At 31.0% G+C, this 20,372-nt stretch overlaps 1 protein-coding gene across 3 annotated transcripts in view; it reads right to left on the bottom strand.

Moving 5' to 3' along the window:
- Positions 1–25: 25 nt before the first annotated feature.
- Positions 26–20,372, bottom strand: part of LOC121199207 (nesprin-1-like) — a 72,430-nt gene continuing 52,083 nt past the window's right edge. For all 3 annotated transcript variants that reach the window (XM_041063687.1, XM_041063688.1, XM_041063689.1), the window contains 2 exons: positions 3,562–3,620; positions 26–1,436 (listed from right to left, as the gene is read on the bottom strand). In XM_041063687.1, coding sequence (XP_040919621.1) covers positions 1,166–1,436; positions 3,562–3,620 — 330 coding nt within the window. In that variant the 3' untranslated portion in view covers positions 26–1,165. The remainder of the gene's footprint in view (positions 1,437–3,561; positions 3,621–20,372) is intronic.

Here is a 20,372-nt window from a genome sequence, read left to right as displayed (position 1 = left end):
GAACACACAGATGTAAATATTTCATGTTTTATTATTTGCAAAGAAAGTATTCTTCATGAAGTCGGCATTAGCAAACTGTACATACATAAATAACCATTTTCATATTTCATTTTTTTAAAATTTTTTTTTTTATTACAGATTCTGTTTTAACAACGCAGTGACTGATATCTCATCACTGCAGAATAATTAGCGCAGTTATTACAAAGCACACTATTTAATGTCACAGCCATTTACTAAAACACTACCAGTGATTGTTTGGCTTTGTTAAAAGCAGGGGACTTTCAAGTGGATGCTCAAACAAAGATAAAAAAATAACTGCCTGTATTCAAAAGCATTTCAGCAATAATATACAAATCAGTTTAATTATTTCTAACAAAAGAGCCCATATCTTTTTTTTTCATATTGGCTCCATTTGATTAAATACTGAAATTAAAAACAGGAATACTAGCCTTGGCTTTTGGGGAAAGACGTCGGCCATCTTGGCTGGACGGCTTCAGTGCAGTACCTTCGACAGTGCTCATGTCAGTGCTATAGGTTCAGCATAATCATCAAATTTCCAAATTCAAACAGGTTCTTTTTGAGCATGTAAAAAAAACAAACTCTTCACTTTAAGACTGTGAATGATTGCTACTCAAACTGCAAGTCTACTCTACATTTCACCGGTACAATGTCCCACACTGGTGGTGCTTTAGCTTCATGAATACTAACAATCTATTAACTGATTCAACACTAAATAAATAGTAGCAGCACTTGATATTATGGACAAAAAAAGCACAGTCGACTTTGGCTCCCAACATAGAGTATATAAATAGTGCTTTGTTTTTCATTGATTTCACAGGTTTCTTTAGAAACCTTAAAAAATAATATACACATTTAAGTTAAAACAACATGAAATATTTGGATTGGGGAACAGGGGCAGGCTCCAGATGAAGGTCCATTTAGTCTGGTGTCAGGGTTTTAAAGGGTTGAGGTGATTTCAGGAGAGTGGGTGTGCAATGTTTGTGAGAGAAGTCTTCATATATCACCTCTGAATCGCTTCATAATGGATGTGGCTCCCCCGCAGCAGGGGAAGAGTTTGTAGCTTTAGGGCACGGGGTGAAGAAGAAACATTCACAGGAGTCAGTGGAGTTCTTGGCAAAGCAGTAGGTAGATATTCAGCTGCTCCTCATATGGGCGGAGGTCCATTGGTGTAGCGCAGCATGGGGTGGAAGGAGCGGGCAAAGTTGTTGGCGTGGTGGCAGCTGTAGTCCTCCTCTGTCATGGGCACCAGGCAGGCCAGACCGATGAGGAGCAGGAGGAGCAGCTGAACAGGGAGTGCAGCCCTGAGAACCCGCAGCAGGAAGGACTGGCCCTTTGAGGAGGAGGACGAGGAGACACTGTCCGAAAGGTCAGAACGGGAGGAAACGCAGCCAGCGACGCCTACTGATCTGCTCCGGCTGCAGGAAGACACAGACACAAGTTAAACCCAGCAGAGAACAGACCTGAGTTTATTAGTATTTGCAAATCACTGCTGTGTTGTGAAAACTGCCAAAAACTTCTTTTTTTGTTTGTAAGCTCATCTGCACAGTGAAAAATGCTCCCACTTCATAAATCAGAAATCAAGATGATCAAGATAAGACTACTTTTAGTTCAAAACATTTGGTTGATGACAAAATCCTTTTCAGGGTTCATTTTAATATCATTAGGTATTTAGGACATAGCTTACTAAACATGTGTCAGAAAGCTAATACAATCATTGAAAACATGAAGACAAATCCAATATTTTGTCTAACTGAGACATGTCTTTTTTATAATGATTATAATGTGAAAGGATTAGTTGATCAAGTGATTAGTCAACTGCCAGGAAATTAATCACAAACCATTTTGATAATTTAAAAAAAAAAAGTTTTCAAGCAAAAACTGCAAACATTCTCCGGTCTAAGTTTCTCAAATCTGCTTTTTGGTTTTACAGAAATGTCAATTAAAGATTTGGGGGTTTTAAAATATTAGTTGAACAAAACAAGATGTTTGAAAATATCAACTTGGGCTTTAGGAAACTGAGATGAGCATTTTTCACTGTTCTGACGTTTTATAGACCAGATGATTGAGATCTTCGGAGGAAATGATAAGAAAATAATCTGTCTTGAGTTTGACCTGACAATTGACATTTTAAGAACATTTAGAAGGTGTTGTTTGCAAATGCTATTTAACCCATGTCCAGCAAAAGAAAACACTTAACAGGAAGGAAAACAAAAATGGAACAAATGGACCCAGATCCAGGAGGTAGAGAGTCACAAAGTTGAGCACAGAGACACACACATACAGTAAACCTGCATACACAGACAAAACAGGCACAAACAGTTAAAAAAAACAAAACAAAAAAAAACAGAGTTTTAACCACAAGCATTGTAAGTAGCCAGCTGCATCTCACTCGGGGGAAACACTCTGGATTTAGAGCCGAGTGTGTGAGAGTTCAATGCCACGTCTCATTCCAAACAGAAGCAGGAGAAATGCCAAATGCCTCTCTGGAGATTTCCACTGTTTGAGCCAAGACTCAAGGGGAGGAACAGCATGTTCCTACTGTGACTCGTCCTCACGGAGGCTGGAGGAGGGTCAGACACGCCGACACCCCTCCAGCCGCTCACCCTGCAGCCAATTGCATTTGGTGCCTCTACAGCCTACAAAATAGCTGCTGTGAAAATGCATGAGCAACATGCACACATTGTGTGTGTGTGTTAACATATATGTGGCTCGTGTTTTAAGGCCCAGGCGATCTCTCCTGCTTCGCTGGATTTCAATTTCCGCAGCCCAATAGGTTGTGATAGAGTCCCTGCTTCTCAAACATAGGATGCTATCAAGGGAAAACAAATGCATTATTTCTGATACAAACACTCGCGGCAAGACTAGTTTAGGCTGAGTCTTCGCCAGGCCTGTGTATTATTGTTGGTATTTAATGAGTATCATGGAAAGTTGAATTAGAAATGACAGAGTCAGAGGTGGGTGACTTTAGAGGTCTGGAAAGGAAACAAAGGAAACAAAGGAGTTAAGGTAGAAGGAAAAACCGCAGGAGTTTAAGCATTGTATCCTGCTTTAAAATTATGAAGAGAATGACAAAGGAAGGAAGCATGAGAAAAAAAAATAAGAGCTGAAGGAACCAGGGCTGAAGGGGGATCACTGGAGATAATGCCACCTAGTGGGCGAGAAGGGTGCTACAAAGTCACTCTGAGAAGAGAGAGAGGCAAAAAGTATGACAAGACAACTTTTCATGATGCCATTCAAAAAAGCAGCAGGGCAAAGAGAAGCAGTGAAATAAAACATTTAAAAGAGAAAGGGAGTGGCCTGATGTAGGCTATTCCCCACTCGTTTAAGAGCTGGTAACATGGACTCTAGAATAAAGGAGGATCATGGAACTCAGGGTTAAAGCCTTAAAAATAATCAATTAAAAAGTCTAATGAGTGAAACATGGCTGATTTTGATTAACTGGTTTTCTCATGAGTTGAATTCATGACAATCAAGTTTCTAGTCAGGCGTAGCATTGGTTCCATCATCATCCGGTGTCTCTAGAGTCCAGGAGAGAGGTACCTGTGGCGTGGGCCGCTTTCAGGGTGTCCTGGGTGGGCCTGACTACTTTTGCCTCGGGGCTGTACCACGTAATGAGCAGGGAGGGGTAAAAGAAAGAAAAGAATGTTTCAGTCAAGGGCAAATAAAGACCAAGCCTCAGATGAGAGAAAAAACAAATAACGTAAAAAGAGCCATAACATCGCAAGAGAAAGAATCATCAACAACCTAAGAGCCGCAACATAATCAATGACGGTGATTGACTTTCAGAAACAAGAAATCTGGCTTCTCAAGACTAAATCCTGAAAAGTCACGTTAAAAGAAAATTACAATATTAAATATGTTTAGGTGTATTCACAACAAAACTTTCTTTTCATGCATGTTTTCAAAAATACAATATCAATTAGGGGTGGTTAATTGGCCCAATTTCCTGATTCAATTTGATTACCAATCGATTATTGTATCTGACAACAGTAACCCAAAATACAACATAAACGTATTGTACCATTAAAAAAAGAGAGCTGCTGAATTACTCAACTTCTCTTTTATTGAGAAGTTGAGTAATTCAGTACTGTACAGTATAGCTTTAAATTCCAAATGATATTTTTCACGGGGACTATTTTGAAGCCTTACGGCCGTATGAAATTTTTTATGGCATTTTGAGATCTTACTAAAATATTACTTTTTATTGCATATTTGATGTTTTATGACATGTTGAGGTCTTACTAAATTATGACTTTTTTGGGCATATTTTGACGTCTTACTATACTATGACCATTTTTATGATATTTTGAGGTCAAAAAAAAAGATGACTATTTTTGGCCGATTTTGACGCCTTACTATACTATGACCATTTTTATGACATTTTGAGATTAAAAAAAAAGATGACTTTTTTTTGGCCGATTTTGACGCCTTACTATACTATGACCATTTTTATGACATTTTGAGGTCAAAAATTTTTTTGACTTTTTTTGCCCGATTTTGATGCCTTACTATATATGACGTTTTTTATGACATTTTGAGGTCATACTAAAGTATGACTTTTTTTGCCCAATTTTGACGCCTTACTATACTATGATGTTTTTTATGACATTTTGAGGTGAAAAAATATTTTGACTTTTTTTGCCCGATTTTGACACCTTACTATACTATGACCATTTTTATGATAGTTTGAGATCAAAATTTTTTTTGACTTTTTTTGCCCAATTTTGACGCCTTACTATACTATGACGTTTTTTATGACATTTTGAGGTCGAAAAATTTTTTGACTTTTTTTGCTCGAAAAAAACGCCATGCTATACTAGGACGTTTTTTATGAAATTTTGAGGTCGAAAAAATTTTTGACTTTTTTTGGCAGAAAAAAACACCTTACTAGACTATGACTTTTTTATGACATTTTGAGGTCGAAAAAAATTTTGAGTTTTTTTGCTCGAAAAAAACGCTAAACTTATACTATGACCTTTTTTATGACATTTTGAGGTCAAAAATTTTTTTGACTTTTTTTGCCCGATTTTGATGCCTTACTATATATGACGTTTTTTATGACATTTTGAGGTCATACTAAAGTATGACTTTTTTTGCCCAATTTTGACGCCTTACTATACTATGATGTTTTTTATGACATTTTGAGGTGAAAAAATATTTTGACTTTTTTTGGCCGATTTTGACGCCTTACTATACTATGACCATTTTTATGATAGTTTGAGATCAAAAAATTTTTTGACTTTTTTTGCCCAATTTTGACGCCTTACTATACTAGGACGTTTTTTATGACATTTTGAGGTCGAAAAATTTTTTGACTTTTTTTGGCAGAAAAAAACGCTAAACTTATACTATGACCTTTTTTATGACATTTTGAGGTCGAAAAAAATTTTGACTTTTTTTGTTCGAAAAAAACGCCATACTATACTATGAGGTTTTTTATGACATTTTGAGGTGGAAAAAAATTTTGACTTTTTTTTGCTTGAAAAAAACGCCATACTATGCTATGACGTTTTTTATGAAATTTTGAGGTCGAAAAATTTTTTGACTTTTTTTGGCAGAAAAAAACACCTTACTAGACTATGACTTTTTTATGACATTTTGAGGTCGAAAAAAATTTTGACTTTTTTTGCTCGAAAAAAACGCTAAACTTATACTATGACCTTTTTTATGACATTTTGAGGTCGAAAAAAATTTTGACTTTTTTTGTTCGAAAAAAACGCCATACTATACTATGACGTTTTTTATGACATTTTGAGGTGGAAAAAAATTTTGACTTTTTTTTGCTTGAAAAAAACGCCATACTATGCTATGACGTTTTTTATGAAATTTTGAGGTCGAAAAAATTTTTGACTTTTTTTGGCAGAAAAAAACACCTTACTAGACTATGACTTTTTTATGACATTTTGAGGTCGAAAAAAATTTTGACTTTTTTTGTTCGAAAAAAACGCCATACTAGACTATGACTTTTTTATGACATTTTGAGGTCGAAAAAAATTTTGACTTTTTTTGCTCGAAAAAAACGCTAAACTTATACTATGACGTTTTTTATGACATTTTGAGGTCGAAAAAAATTTTGACTTTTTTTTGCTTGAAAAAAACGCCATACTATGCTATGACGTTTTTTATGAAATTTTGAGGTCGAAAAAATTTTTGACTTTTTTTGGCAGAAAAAAACACCTTACTAGACAATGACTTTTTTATGACATTTTGAGGTCGAAAAAATTTTTGACTTTTTTTGGCAGAAAAAAACGCCATACTATACTATGACGTTTTTTATGACATTTTGAGGTGGAAAAAAATTTTGACTTTTTTTTGCTTGAAAAAAACGCCATACTATGCTATGACGTTTTTTATGACATTTTGAGGTCGAAAATTTTTTTGACTTTTTTTGCTCGAAAAAAACGCCATACTATACTATGACCTTTTTTATGACATTTTGAGGTCGAAAAAAATTTTGACTTTTTTTGGCCGAAAAAAACGCCATACTATACTATGACGTTTTTTATGACATTTTAAGGTCGAAAAAAATTGTGACTTTTTTTGGCCGATTTTGACGCCTTACTATACTATGACGTTTTTTATGACATTTTGAGGTCGAAAAAAATTTTGACTTTTTTTGCTCGAAAAAAACGCCATACTATACTATGACGTTTTTATGACATTTTGAGGTCGAAAAAAATATTGACTTTTTTTGGCCGAAAAAAACGCCATACTATACTATGACGTTTTTTATGACATTTTGAGGTCGAAAAAAATTTTGACTTTTTTTGCCCGAAAAAAACGCCATACTATACGATGACGTTTTTTATGAAATTTTGAGGTCGAAAAAAATTTTGACTTTTTTTGTTCGAAAAAAACGCCATACTATACTATGACGATTTTTATGACATTTTGAGGTCGAAAAAAATTTTGACTTTTTTTGCCCGAAAAAAACGCCATACTATACTATGACGTTTTTTATGAAATTTTGAGGTCGAAAAAATTTTTGACTTTTCTTGCTCGAAAAAAAGGCCATACTATACTATGACGTTTTTTATGACATTTTGAGGTCAAAAAATTTTTTGACTTTTTTTGCTCGAAAAAAACGCCATACTATACTATGACGTTTTTTATGAAATTTTGAGGTTGAAAAAAATTTTGACTTTTTTTGGCCGATTTTGACGCCTTACTATACTATGACGTTTTTTATGACATTTTGAGGTCGAAAAAAATTTTGACTTTTTTTGCTCGAAAAAAACGCCATACTATACTATGACGTTTTTTATGACATTTTGAGGTCGAAAAAATTTTTGACTTTTTTTGCTCGAAAAAAACGCCATACTATACTATGACGTTTTTTATGAAATTTTGAGGTCGAAAAAAATTTTGACTTTTTTTGCTCGAAAAAAACGCCATACTATACTATGACGTTTTTTATGACATTTTGAGGTCGAAAAATTTTTTGACTTTTTTTGCCTGAAAAAAACGCCATACTATACTATGACGTTTTTTATGACATTTTGAGGTCGAAAAATTTTTTGACTTTTTTTGCTCGAAAAAAACGCCATACTATACTATGACGTTTTTTATGACATTTTGAGGTCGAAAAAAATTGTGACTTTTCTTGCTCGAAAAAAACGCCATACTATACTATGAAGTTTTTTATGACATTTTGAGGTCAAAAAATTTTTTGACTTTTTTTGCTCGAAAAAAACGCCATACTATACTATGACGTTTTTTATGACATTTTGAGGTCGAAAAAAATTTTGACTTTTTTTGGCCGATTTTGACGCCTTACTATACTATGACGTTTTTTATGACATTTTGAGGTCGAAAATTTTTTTGACTTTTTTTGCTCGAAAAAAACGCCATACTATACTATGACGCTTTTTATGACATTTTGAGGTCGAAAAAAATTGTGACTTTTCTTGCTCGAAAAAAACGCCATACTATACTATGACGTTTTTTATGACATTTTGAGGTCAAAAATTTTTTTGACTTTTTTTGCTCGAAAAAAACGCCATACTATAACTATGAGGTTTTTTATGACATTTTGAGGTCGAAAAAAATTTTGACTTTTTTTGCTCGAAAAAAACGCCATACTATACTATGACGTTTTTTATGACATTTTGAGGTCGAAAAATTTTTTGACTTTTTTTGCCTGAAAAAAACGCCATACTATACTATGACGTTTTTTATGACATTTTGAGGTCGAAAAATTTTTTGACTTTTTTTGCTCGAAAAAAACGCCATACTATACTATGACGTTTTTTATGACATTTTGAGGTCGAAAAAAATTGTGACTTTTCTTGCTCGAAAAAAACGCCATTCTATACTATGAAGTTTTTTATGACATTTTGAGGTCAAAAAATTTTTTGACTTTTTTTGCTCGAAAAAAACGCCATACTATACTATGACGTTTTTTATGACATTTTGAGGTCAAAAAAAATTTTGACTTTTTTTGGCCGATTTTGACGCCTTACTATACTATGATGTTTTTTATGACATTTTGAGGTCGAAAATTTTTTTGACTTTTTTTGCTCGAAAAAAACGCCATACTATACTATGACGTTTTTTATGAAATTTTGAGGTCGAAAAAAATTTTGACTTTTTTTGCCCGAAAAAAACGCCATACTATACTATGACGTTTTTTATGACATTTTGAGGTCGAAAAAAATTTTGACTTTTTTTGGCCGATTTTGACGCCTTACTATACTATGACGTTTTTTATGAAATTTTGAGGTCGAAAAAAATTTTGACTTTTTTTGCTCGGAAAAAACGCCATACTATACTATGACGTTTTTTATGACATTTTGAGGTCGAAAAAAATTTTGAGTTTTTTTGCCCGAAAAAAACGCCATACTATACTATGACGTTTTTTATGACATTTTGAGGTCGAAAAAAAATTTGACTTTTTTTGCTCGAAAAAAACGCCATACTATACTATGACGTTTTTTATGACATTTTGAGGTCGAAAAAATTTTTGACTTTTTTTGCTCGAAAAAAACGCCATACTATACTATGACGTTTTTTATGAAATTTTGAGGTCGAAAAAAATTTGGACTTTTTTTGTTCGAAAAAAACGCCATACTATACTATGACGTTTTTTATGAAATTTTGAGGTCGAAAAAAAATTTTTGACTTTTTTTGCTCGAAAAAAACGCCATACTATACTATGACGTTTTTTATGACATTTTGAGGTCGAAAATTTTTTTGACTTTTTTTGCTCGAAAAAAAAACGCCATACTATACTATGACGTTTTTTATGACATTTTGAGGTCGAAAAAAATTTTGACTTTTTTTGGCCGATTTTGACGCCTTACTATACTATGACGTTTTTTATGACATTTTGAGGTCGAAAATTTTTTTTGACTTTTTTTGCTCGAAAAAAATGCCATACTATACTATGACGTTTTTTATGAAATTTTGAGGTCGAAAAAAATTTTGACTTTTCTTGCTCGAAAAAAACGCCATACTATACTATGACGTTTTTTATGAAATTTTGAGGTCGAAAGATTTTTTGACTTTTTTTGCCCGAAAAAAACGCCATACTATACTATGACGTTTTTTATGAAATTTTGAGGTCGAAAAAAATTTTGACTTTTTTTGCTCGAAAAAAACGCCATACTATACTATGACGTTTTTTATGACATTTTGAGGTCGAAAAAAATTTTGACTTTTTTTGGCCGATTTTGACGCCTTACTATACTATGACGTTTTTTATGAAATTTTGAGGTCGAAAATTTTTTTGACTTTTTTTGTTCGAAAAAAACGGCATACTATACTATGACGTTTTTTATGAAATTTTGAGGTCGAAAAAAATTTTGACTTTTTTTGCTCGAAAAAAACGCCATACTATACTATGACGTTTTTTATGACATTTTGAGGTCGAAAAATTTTTTGACTTTTTTTGCCTGAAAAAAACGCCATACTATACTATGACGTTTTTTATGACATTTTGAGGTCGAAAAATTTTTTGACTTTTTTTGCTCGAAAAAAACGCCATACTATACTATGACGTTTTTTATGAAATTTTGAGGTCGAAAAAAATTTGGACTTTTTTTGCTCGAAAAAAACGCCATACTATACTATGACGTTTTTTATGAAATTTTGAGGTCGAAAAAAATTTTGACTTTTTTTGTTCGAAAAAAACGCCATACTATACTATGACGTTTTTTATGAAATTTTGAGGTCGAAAAAAATTTTGACTTTTTTTGTTCGAAAAAAACGCCATACTATACTATGAAGTTTTTTATGACATTTTGAGGTCAAAAAATTTTTTGACTTTTTTTGCTCGAAAAAAACGCCATACTATACTATGACGTTTTTTATGACATTTTGAGGTCGAAAAAAATTTTGACTTTTTTTGGCCGATTTTGACGCCTTACTATACTATGACGTTTTTTATGACATTTTGAGGTCGAAAATTTTTTTGACTTTTTTTGCTCGAAAAAAACGCCATACTATACTATGACGTTTTTTATGACATTTTGAGGTCAAAAAATTTTTTGACTTTTTTTGCCTGAAAAAAACGCCATACTATACTATGACGTTTTTTTATGACATTTTGAGGTCGAAAAATTTTTTGACTTTTTTTGCTCGAAAAAAACGCCATACTATACTATGACGTTTTTTATGACATTTTGAGGTCGAAAATTTTTTTGACTTTTTTTGGCCGATTTTGACGCCTTACTATACTATGACGTTTTTTATGACATTTTGAGGTCGAAAATTTTTTTGACTTTTTTTGGCCGATTTTGACGCCTTACTATACTATGACGTTTTTTATGACATTTTGAGGTCGAAAAAAATTGTGACTTTTCTTGCTCGAAAAAAACGCCATACTATACTATGAAGTTTTTTATGACATTTTGAGGTCAAAAAATTTTTTGACTTTTTTTGCTCGAAAAAAACGCCATACTATACTATGACGTTTTTTATGACATTTTGAGGTCGAAAAAAATTGTGACTTTTCTTGCTCGAAAAAAACGCCATACTATACTATGAAGTTTTTTATGACATTTTGAGGTCAAAAAATTTTTTGACTTTTTTTGCTCGAAAAAAACGCCATACTATACTATGACGTTTTTTATGACATTTTGAGGTCGAAAAAAATTGTGACTTTTCTTGCTCGAAAAAAACGCCATACTATACTATGACGTTTTTTATGACATTTTGAGGTCAAAAAATTTTTTGACTTTTTTTGCTCGAAAAAAACGCCATACTATACTATGAGGTTTTTTATGACATTTTGAGGTCGAAAAAAATTTTGACTTTTTTTGCTCGAAAAAAACGCCATACTATACTATGACGTTTTTTATGAAATTTTGAGGTCGAAAAATTTTTTGACTTTTTTTGCTCGAAAAAAACGCCATACTATACTATGACGTTTTTTATGAAATTTTGAGGTCGAAAAAAATTTTGACTTTTTTTGTTCGAAAAAAACGCCATACTATACTATGACGTTTTTTATGAAATTTTGAGGTCGAAAAAAAGTTGACTTTTTTGCTCGAAAAAAACGCCATACTATACTATGAAGTTTTTTATGACATTTTGAGGTCAAAAAATTTTTTGACTTTTTTTGCTCGAAAAAAACGCCATACTATACTATGACGTTTTTTATGACATTTTGAGGTCGAAAAAAATTTTGACTTTTTTTGGCCGATTTTGACGCCTTACTATACTATGACGTTTTTTATGACATTTTGAGGTCGAAAATTTTTTTGACTTTTTTTGCTCGAAAAAAACGCCATACTATACTATGACGTTTTTTATGACATTTTGAGGTCGAAAAAAATTGTGACTTTTCTTGCTCGAAAAAAACGCCATACTATACTATGACGTTTTTTATGACATTTTGAGGTCAAAAAATTTTTTGACTTTTTTTGCTCGAAAAAAACGCCATACTATACTATGACGTTTTTTATGACATTTTGAGGTCGAAAAAAATTTTGACTTTTTTTGCACGAAAAAAACGCCATACTATACTATGACGTTTTTTATGACATTTTGACGTCGAAAAATTTTTTGACTTTTTTTGCCTGAAAAAAACGCCATACTATACTATGACGTTTTTTTATGACATTTTGAGGTCGAAAATTTTTTTGACTTTTTTTGCTCGAAAAAAACGCCATACTATACTATGACGTTTTTTATGACATTTTGAGGTCGAAAAAAATTGTGACTTTTCTTGCTCGAAAAAAACGCCATACTATACTATGAAGTTTTTTATGACATTTTGAGGTCAAAAAATTTTTTGACTTTTTTTGCTCGAAAAAAACGCCATACTATACTATGACGTTTTTTATGACATTTTGAGGTCGAAAATTTTTTTGACTTTTTTTGCTCGAAAAAAACGCCATACTATACTATGACGTTTTTTATGAAATTTTGAGGTCGAAAATTTTTTTGACTTTTTTTGGCCGATTTTGACGCCTTACTATACTATGACGTTTTTTATGACATTTTGAGGTCGAAAATTTTTTTGACTTTTTTTGGCCGATTTTGACGCCTTACTATACTCTGACGTTTTTTATGACATTTTGAGGTCAAAAAATTTTTTGACTTTTTTTGCTCGAAAAAAACGCCATACTATACTATGACGTTTTTTATGACATTTTGAGGTCGAAAAAAATTTTGACTTTTTTTGGCCGATTTTGACGCCTTACTATACTATGACGTTTTTTATGACATTTTGAGGTCGAAAATTTTTTTGACTTTTTTTGCTCGAAAAAAACGCCATACTATACTATGACGTTTTTTATGACATTTTGAGGTCAAAAAATTTTTTGACTTTTTTTGCCTGAAAAAAACGCCATACTATACTATGACGTTTTTTTATGACATTTTGAGGTCGAAAAATTTTTTGACTTTTTTTGCTCGAAAAAAACGCCATACTATACTATGACGTTTTTTATGACATTTTGAGGTCGAAAATTTTTTTGACTTTTTTTGCTCGAAAAAAACGCCATACTATACTATGACGTTTTTTATGAAATTTTGAGGTCGAAAATTTTTTTGACTTTTTTTGGCCGATTTTGACGCCTTACTATACTATGACGTTTTTTATGACATTTTGAGGTCGAAAATTTTTTTGACTTTTTTTGGCCGATTTTGACGCCTTACTATACTATGACGTTTTTTATGACATTTTGAGGTCGAAAAAAATTGTGACTTTTCTTGCTCGAAAAAAACGGCATACTATACTATGACGTTTTTTATGAAATTTTGAGGTCGAAAATTTTTTTGACTTTTTTTGTTCGAAAAAAACGGCATACTATACTATGACGTTTTTTATGAAATTTTGAGGTCGAAAAAAAATTTGACTTTTTTTGCTCGAAAAAAACGCCATACTATACTATGACGTTTTTTATGACATTTTGAGGTCGAAAAATTTTTTGACTTTTTTTGCTCGAAAAAAACGCCATACTATACTATGACGTTTTTTATGAAATTTTGAGGTCGAAAAAAATTTTGACTTTTTTTGTTCGAAAAAAACGCCATACTATACTATGACGTTTTTTATGAAATTTTGAGGTCGAAAAAAATTTTGACTTTTTTTGCTCGAAAAAAACGCCATACTATACTATGAAGTTTTTTATGACATTTTGAGGTCAAAAAATTTTTTGACTTTTTTTGCTCGAAAAAAACGCCATACTATACTATGACGTTTTTTATGACATTTTGAGGTCGAAAAAAATTTTGACTTTTTTTGGCCGATTTTGACGCCTTACTATACTATGACGTTTTTTATGACATTTTGAGGTCAAAAAATTTTTTGACTTTTTTTGCTCGAAAAAAACGCCATACTATACTATGAGGTTTTTTATGACATTTTGAGGTCGAAAAAATTTTTGACTTTTTTTGCTCGAAAAAAACGCCATACTATACTATGACGTTTTTTATGACATTTTGAGGTCGAAAAATTTTTTGACTTTTTTTGCCTGAAAAAAACGCCATACTATACTATGACGTTTTTTTATGACATTTTGAGGTCGAAAAATTTTTTGACTTTTTTTGCTCGAAAAAAACGCCATACTATACTATGAGGTTTTTTATGACATTTTGAGGTCGAAAAAAATTGTGACTTTTCTTGCTCGAAAAAAACGCCATACTATACTATGACGTTTTTTATGACATTTTGAGGTCGAAAAATTTTTTGACTTTTTTTGCCTGAAAAAAACGCCATACTATACTATGACGTTTTTTTATGACATTTTGAGGTCGAAAAATTTTTTGACTTTTTTTGCTCGAAAAAAACGCCATACTATACTATGACGTTTTTTATGACATTTTGAGGTCAAAAAATTTTTTGACTTTTTTTGCTCGAAAAAAACGCCATACTATACTATGACGTTTTTTATGACATTTTGAGGTCGAAAATTTTTTTGACTTTTTTTGCTCGAAAAAAAAACGCCATACTATACTATGACGTTTTTTATGACATTTTGAGGTCGAAAAAAATTTTGACTTTTTTTGGCCGATTTTGACGCCTTACTATACTATGACGTTTTTTATGAAATTTTGAGGTCGAAAATTTTTTTGACTTTTTTTGTTCGAAAAAAACGGCATACTATACTATGACGTTTTTTATGAAATTTTGAGGTCGAAAAAAATTTTGACTTTTTTTGCTCGAAAAAAACGCCATACTATACTATGACGTTTTTTATGACATTTTGAGGTCGAAAAATTTTTTGACTTTTTTTGCCTGAAAAAAACGCCATACTATACTATGACGTTTTTTATGACATTTTGAGGTCGAAAAATTTTTTGACTTTTTTTGCTCGAAAAAAACGCCATACTATACTATGACGTTTTTTATGAAATTTTGAGGTCGAAAAAAATTTGGACTTTTTTTGCTCGAAAAAAACGCCATACTATACTATGACGTTTTTTATGAAATTTTGAGGTCGAAAAAAATTTTGACTTTTTTTGTTCGAAAAAAACGCCATACTATACTATGACGTTTTTTATGAAATTTTGAGGTCGAAAAAAATTTTGACTTTTTTTGTTCGAAAAAAACGCCATACTATACTATGAAGTTTTTTATGACATTTTGAGGTCAAAAAATTTTTTGACTTTTTTTGCTCGAAAAAAACGCCATACTATACTATGACGTTTTTTATGACATTTTGAGGTCGAAAAAAATTTTGACTTTTTTTGGCCGATTTTGACGCCTTACTATACTATGACGTTTTTTATGACATTTTGAGGTCGAAAATTTTTTTGACTTTTTTTGCTCGAAAAAAACGCCATACTATACTATGACGTTTTTTATGACATTTTGAGGTCAAAAAATTTTTTGACTTTTTTTGCCTGAAAAAAACGCCATACTATACTATGACGTTTTTTTATGACATTTTGAGGTCGAAAAATTTTTTGACTTTTTTTGCTCGAAAAAAACGCCATACTATACTATGACGTTTTTTATGACATTTTGAGGTCGAAAATTTTTTTGACTTTTTTTGGCCGATTTTGACGCCTTACTATACTATGACGTTTTTTATGACATTTTGAGGTCGAAAATTTTTTTGACTTTTTTTGGCCGATTTTGACGCCTTACTATACTATGACGTTTTTTATGACATTTTGAGGTCGAAAAAAATTGTGACTTTTCTTGCTCGAAAAAAACGCCATACTATACTATGAAGTTTTTTATGACATTTTGAGGTCAAAAAATTTTTTGACTTTTTTTGCTCGAAAAAAACGCCATACTATACTATGACGTTTTTTATGACATTTTGAGGTCGAAAAAAATTGTGACTTTTCTTGCTCGAAAAAAACGCCATACTATACTATGAAGTTTTTTATGACATTTTGAGGTCAAAAAATTTTTTGACTTTTTTTGCTCGAAAAAAACGCCATACTATACTATGACGTTTTTTATGACATTTTGAGGTCGAAAAAAATTGTGACTTTTCTTGCTCGAAAAAAACGCCATACTATACTATGACGTTTTTTATGACATTTTGAGGTCAAAAAATTTTTTGACTTTTTTTGCTCGAAAAAAACGCCATACTATACTATGAGGTTTTTTATGACATTTTGAGGTCGAAAAAAATTTTGACTTTTTTTGCTCGAAAAAAACGCCATACTATACTATGACGTTTTTTATGAAATTTTGAGGTCGAAAAATTTTTTGACTTTTTTTGCTCGAAAAAAACGCCATACTATACTATGACGTTTTTTATGAAATTTTGAGGTCGAAAAAAATTTTGACTTTTTTTGTTCGAAAAAAACGCCATACTATACTATGACGTTTTTTATGAAATTTTGAGGTCGAAAAAAAGTTGACTTTTTTGCTCGAAAAAAACGCCATACTATACTATGAAGTTTTTTATGACATTTTGAGGTCAAAAAATTTTTTGACTTTTTTTGCTCGAAAAAAACGCCATACTATACTATGACGTTTTTTATGACATTTTGAGGTCGAAAAAAATTTTGACTTTTTTTGGCCGATTTTGACGCCTTACTATACTATGACGTTTTTTATGACATTTTGAGGTCGAAAATTTTTTTGACTTTTTTTGCTCGAAAAAAACGCCATACTATACTATGACGTTTTTTATGACATTTTGAGGTCGAAAAAAATTGTGACTTTTCTTGCTCGAAAAAAACGCCATACTATACTATGACGTTTTTTATGACATTTTGAGGTCAAAAAATTTTTTGACTTTTTTTGCTCGAAAAAAACGCCATACTATACTATGACGTTTTTTATGACATTTTGAGGTCGAAAAAAATTTTGACTTTTTTTGCACGAAAAAAACGCCATACTATACTATGACGTTTTTTATGACATTTTGACGTCGAAAAATTTTTTGACTTTTTTTGCCTGAAAAAAACGCCATACTATACTATGACGTTTTTTTATGACATTTTGAGGTCGAAAATTTTTTTGACTTTTTTTGCTCGAAAAAAACGCCATACTATACTATGACGTTTTTTATGACATTTTGAGGTCGAAAAAAATTGTGACTTTTCTTGCTCGAAAAAAACGCCATACTATACTATGAAGTTTTTTATGACATTTTGAGGTCAAAAAATTTTTTGACTTTTTTTGCTCGAAAAAAACGCCATACTATACTATGACGTTTTTTATGACATTTTGAGGTCGAAAATTTTTTTGACTTTTTTTGCTCGAAAAAAACGCCATACTATACTATGACGTTTTTTATGAAATTTTGAGGTCGAAAATTTTTTTGACTTTTTTTGGCCGATTTTGACGCCTTACTATACTATGACGTTTTTTATGACATTTTGAGGTCGAAAATTTTTTTGACTTTTTTTGGCCGATTTTGACGCCTTACTATACTCTGACGTTTTTTATGACATTTTGAGGTCAAAAAATTTTTTGACTTTTTTTGCTCGAAAAAAACGCCATACTATACTATGACGTTTTTTATGACATTTTGAGGTCGAAAAAAATTTTGACTTTTTTTGGCCGATTTTGACGCCTTACTATACTATGACGTTTTTTATGACATTTTGAGGTCGAAAATTTTTTTGACTTTTTTTGCTCGAAAAAAACGCCATACTATACTATGACGTTTTTTATGACATTTTGAGGTCAAAAAATTTTTTGACTTTTTTTGCCTGAAAAAAACGCCATACTATACTATGACGTTTTTTTATGACATTTTGAGGTCGAAAAATTTTTTGACTTTTTTTGCTCGAAAAAAACGCCATACTATACTATGACGTTTTTTATGACATTTTGAGGTCGAAAATTTTTTTGACTTTTTTTGCTCGAAAAAAACGCCATACTATACTATGACGTTTTTTATGAAATTTTGAGGTCGAAAATTTTTTTGACTTTTTTTGGCCGATTTTGACGCCTTACTATACTATGACGTTTTTTATGACATTTTGAGGTCGAAAATTTTTTTGACTTTTTTTGGCCGATTTTGACGCCTTACTATACTATGACGTTTTTTATGACATTTTGAGGTCGAAAAAAATTGTGACTTTTCTTGCTCGAAAAAAACGGCATACTATACTATGACGTTTTTTATGAAATTTTGAGGTCGAAAATTTTTTTGACTTTTTTTGTTCGAAAAAAACGGCATACTATACTATGACGTTTTTTATGAAATTTTGAGGTCGAAAAAAAATTTGACTTTTTTTGCTCGAAAAAAACGCCATACTATACTATGACGTTTTTTATGACATTTTGAGGTCGAAAAATTTTTTGACTTTTTTTGCTCGAAAAAAACGCCATACTATACTATGACGTTTTTTATGAAATTTTGAGGTCGAAAAAAATTTTGACTTTTTTTGTTCGAAAAAAACGCCATACTATACTATGACGTTTTTTATGAAATTTTGAGGTCGAAAAAAATTTTGACTTTTTTTGCTCGAAAAAAACGCCATACTATACTATGAAGTTTTTTATGACATTTTGAGGTCAAAAAATTTTTTGACTTTTTTTGCTCGAAAAAAACGCCATACTATACTATGACGTTTTTTATGACATTTTGAGGTCGAAAAAAATTTTGACTTTTTTTGGCCGATTTTGACGCCTTACTATACTATGACGTTTTTTATGACATTTTGAGGTCAAAAAATTTTTTGACTTTTTTTGCTCGAAAAAAACGCCATACTATACTATGAGGTTTTTTATGACATTTTGAGGTCGAAAAAATTTTTGACTTTTTTTGCTCGAAAAAAACGCCATACTATACTATGACGTTTTTTATGACATTTTGAGGTCGAAAAATTTTTTGACTTTTTTTGCCTGAAAAAAACGCCATACTATACTATGACGTTTTTTTATGACATTTTGAGGTCGAAAAATTTTTTGACTTTTTTTGCTCGAAAAAAACGCCATACTATACTATGAGGTTTTTTATGACATTTTGAGGTCGAAAAAAATTGTGACTTTTCTTGCTCGAAAAAAACGCCATACTATACTATGACGTTTTTTATGACATTTTGAGGTCGAAAAATTTTTTGACTTTTTTTGCCTGAAAAAAACGCCATACTATACTATGACGTTTTTTTATGACATTTTGAGGTCGAAAAATTTTTTGACTTTTTTTGCTCGAAAAAAACGCCATACTATACTATGACGTTTTTTATGACATTTTGAGGTCAAAAAATTTTTTGACTTTTTTTGCTCGAAAAAAACGCCATACTATACTATGACGTTTTTTATGACATTTTGAGGTCGAAAATTTTTTTGACTTTTTTTGCTCGAAAAAAAAAACGCCATACTATACTATGACGTTTTTTATGACATTTTGAGGTCGAAAAAAATTTTGACTATTTTTGGCCGATTTTGACGCCTTACTATACTATGACGTTTTTTATGACATTTTGAGGTCGAAAATTTTTTTTGACTTTTTTTGCTCGAAAAAAACGCCATACTATACTATGACGTTTTTTATGAAATTTTGAGGTCGAAAAAAATTTTGACTTTTCTTGCTCGAAAAAAACGCCATACTATACTATGACGTTTTTTATGAAATTTTGAGGTCGAAAGATTTTTTGACTTTTTTTGCCCGAAAAAAACGCCATACTATACTATGACGTTTTTTATGAAATTTTGAGGTCGAAAAAAATTTTGACTTTTTTTGCTCGAAAAAAACGCCATACTATACTATGACGTTTTTTATGACATTTTGAGGTCGAAAAATTTTTTGACTTTTTTTGCTCGAAAAAAACGCCATACTATACTATGACGTTTTTTATGAAATTTTGAGGTCGAAAAAAATTTGGACTTTTTTTGTTCGAAAAAAACGCCATACTATACTATGACGTTTTTTATGAAATTTTGAGGTCGAAAAAAATTTTGACTTTTTTTGTTCGAAAAAAACGCCATACTATACTATGACGTTTTTTATGAAATTTTGAGGTCGAAAAAAATTTTGACTTTTTTTGTTCGAAAAAAACGCCATACTATACTATGACGTTTTTTATGAAATTTTGAGGTCGAAAAAAATTTTGACTTTTTTTGCTCGAAAAAAACGCCATACTATACTATGAAGTTTTTTATGACATTTTGAGGTCAAAAAATTTTTTGACTTTTTTTGCTCGAAAAAAACGCCATACTATACTATGACGTTTTTTATGACATTTTGAGGTCGAAAAAAATTTTGACTTTTTTTGGCCGATTTTGACGCCTTACTATACTATGACATTTTTTATGACATTTTGAGGTCGAAAATTTTTTTGACTTTTTTTGCTCGAAAAAAACGCCATACTATACTATGACGTTTTTTATGACATTTTGAGGTCGAAAAAAATTGTGACTTTTCTTGCTCGAAAAAAACGCCATACTATACTATGACGTTTTTTATGACATTTTGAGGTCAAAAAATTTTTTGACTTTTTTTGCCTGAAAAAAACGCCATACTATACTATGACGTTTT

This window comes from Toxotes jaculatrix, chromosome 19 (genome assembly GCF_017976425.1).
Source record: "Toxotes jaculatrix isolate fToxJac2 chromosome 19, fToxJac2.pri, whole genome shotgun sequence".
NCBI classification, from domain to species: domain Eukaryota; kingdom Metazoa; phylum Chordata; class Actinopteri; family Toxotidae; genus Toxotes; species Toxotes jaculatrix.
This window is presented reverse-complemented; position numbering and strand designations above follow the sequence as displayed.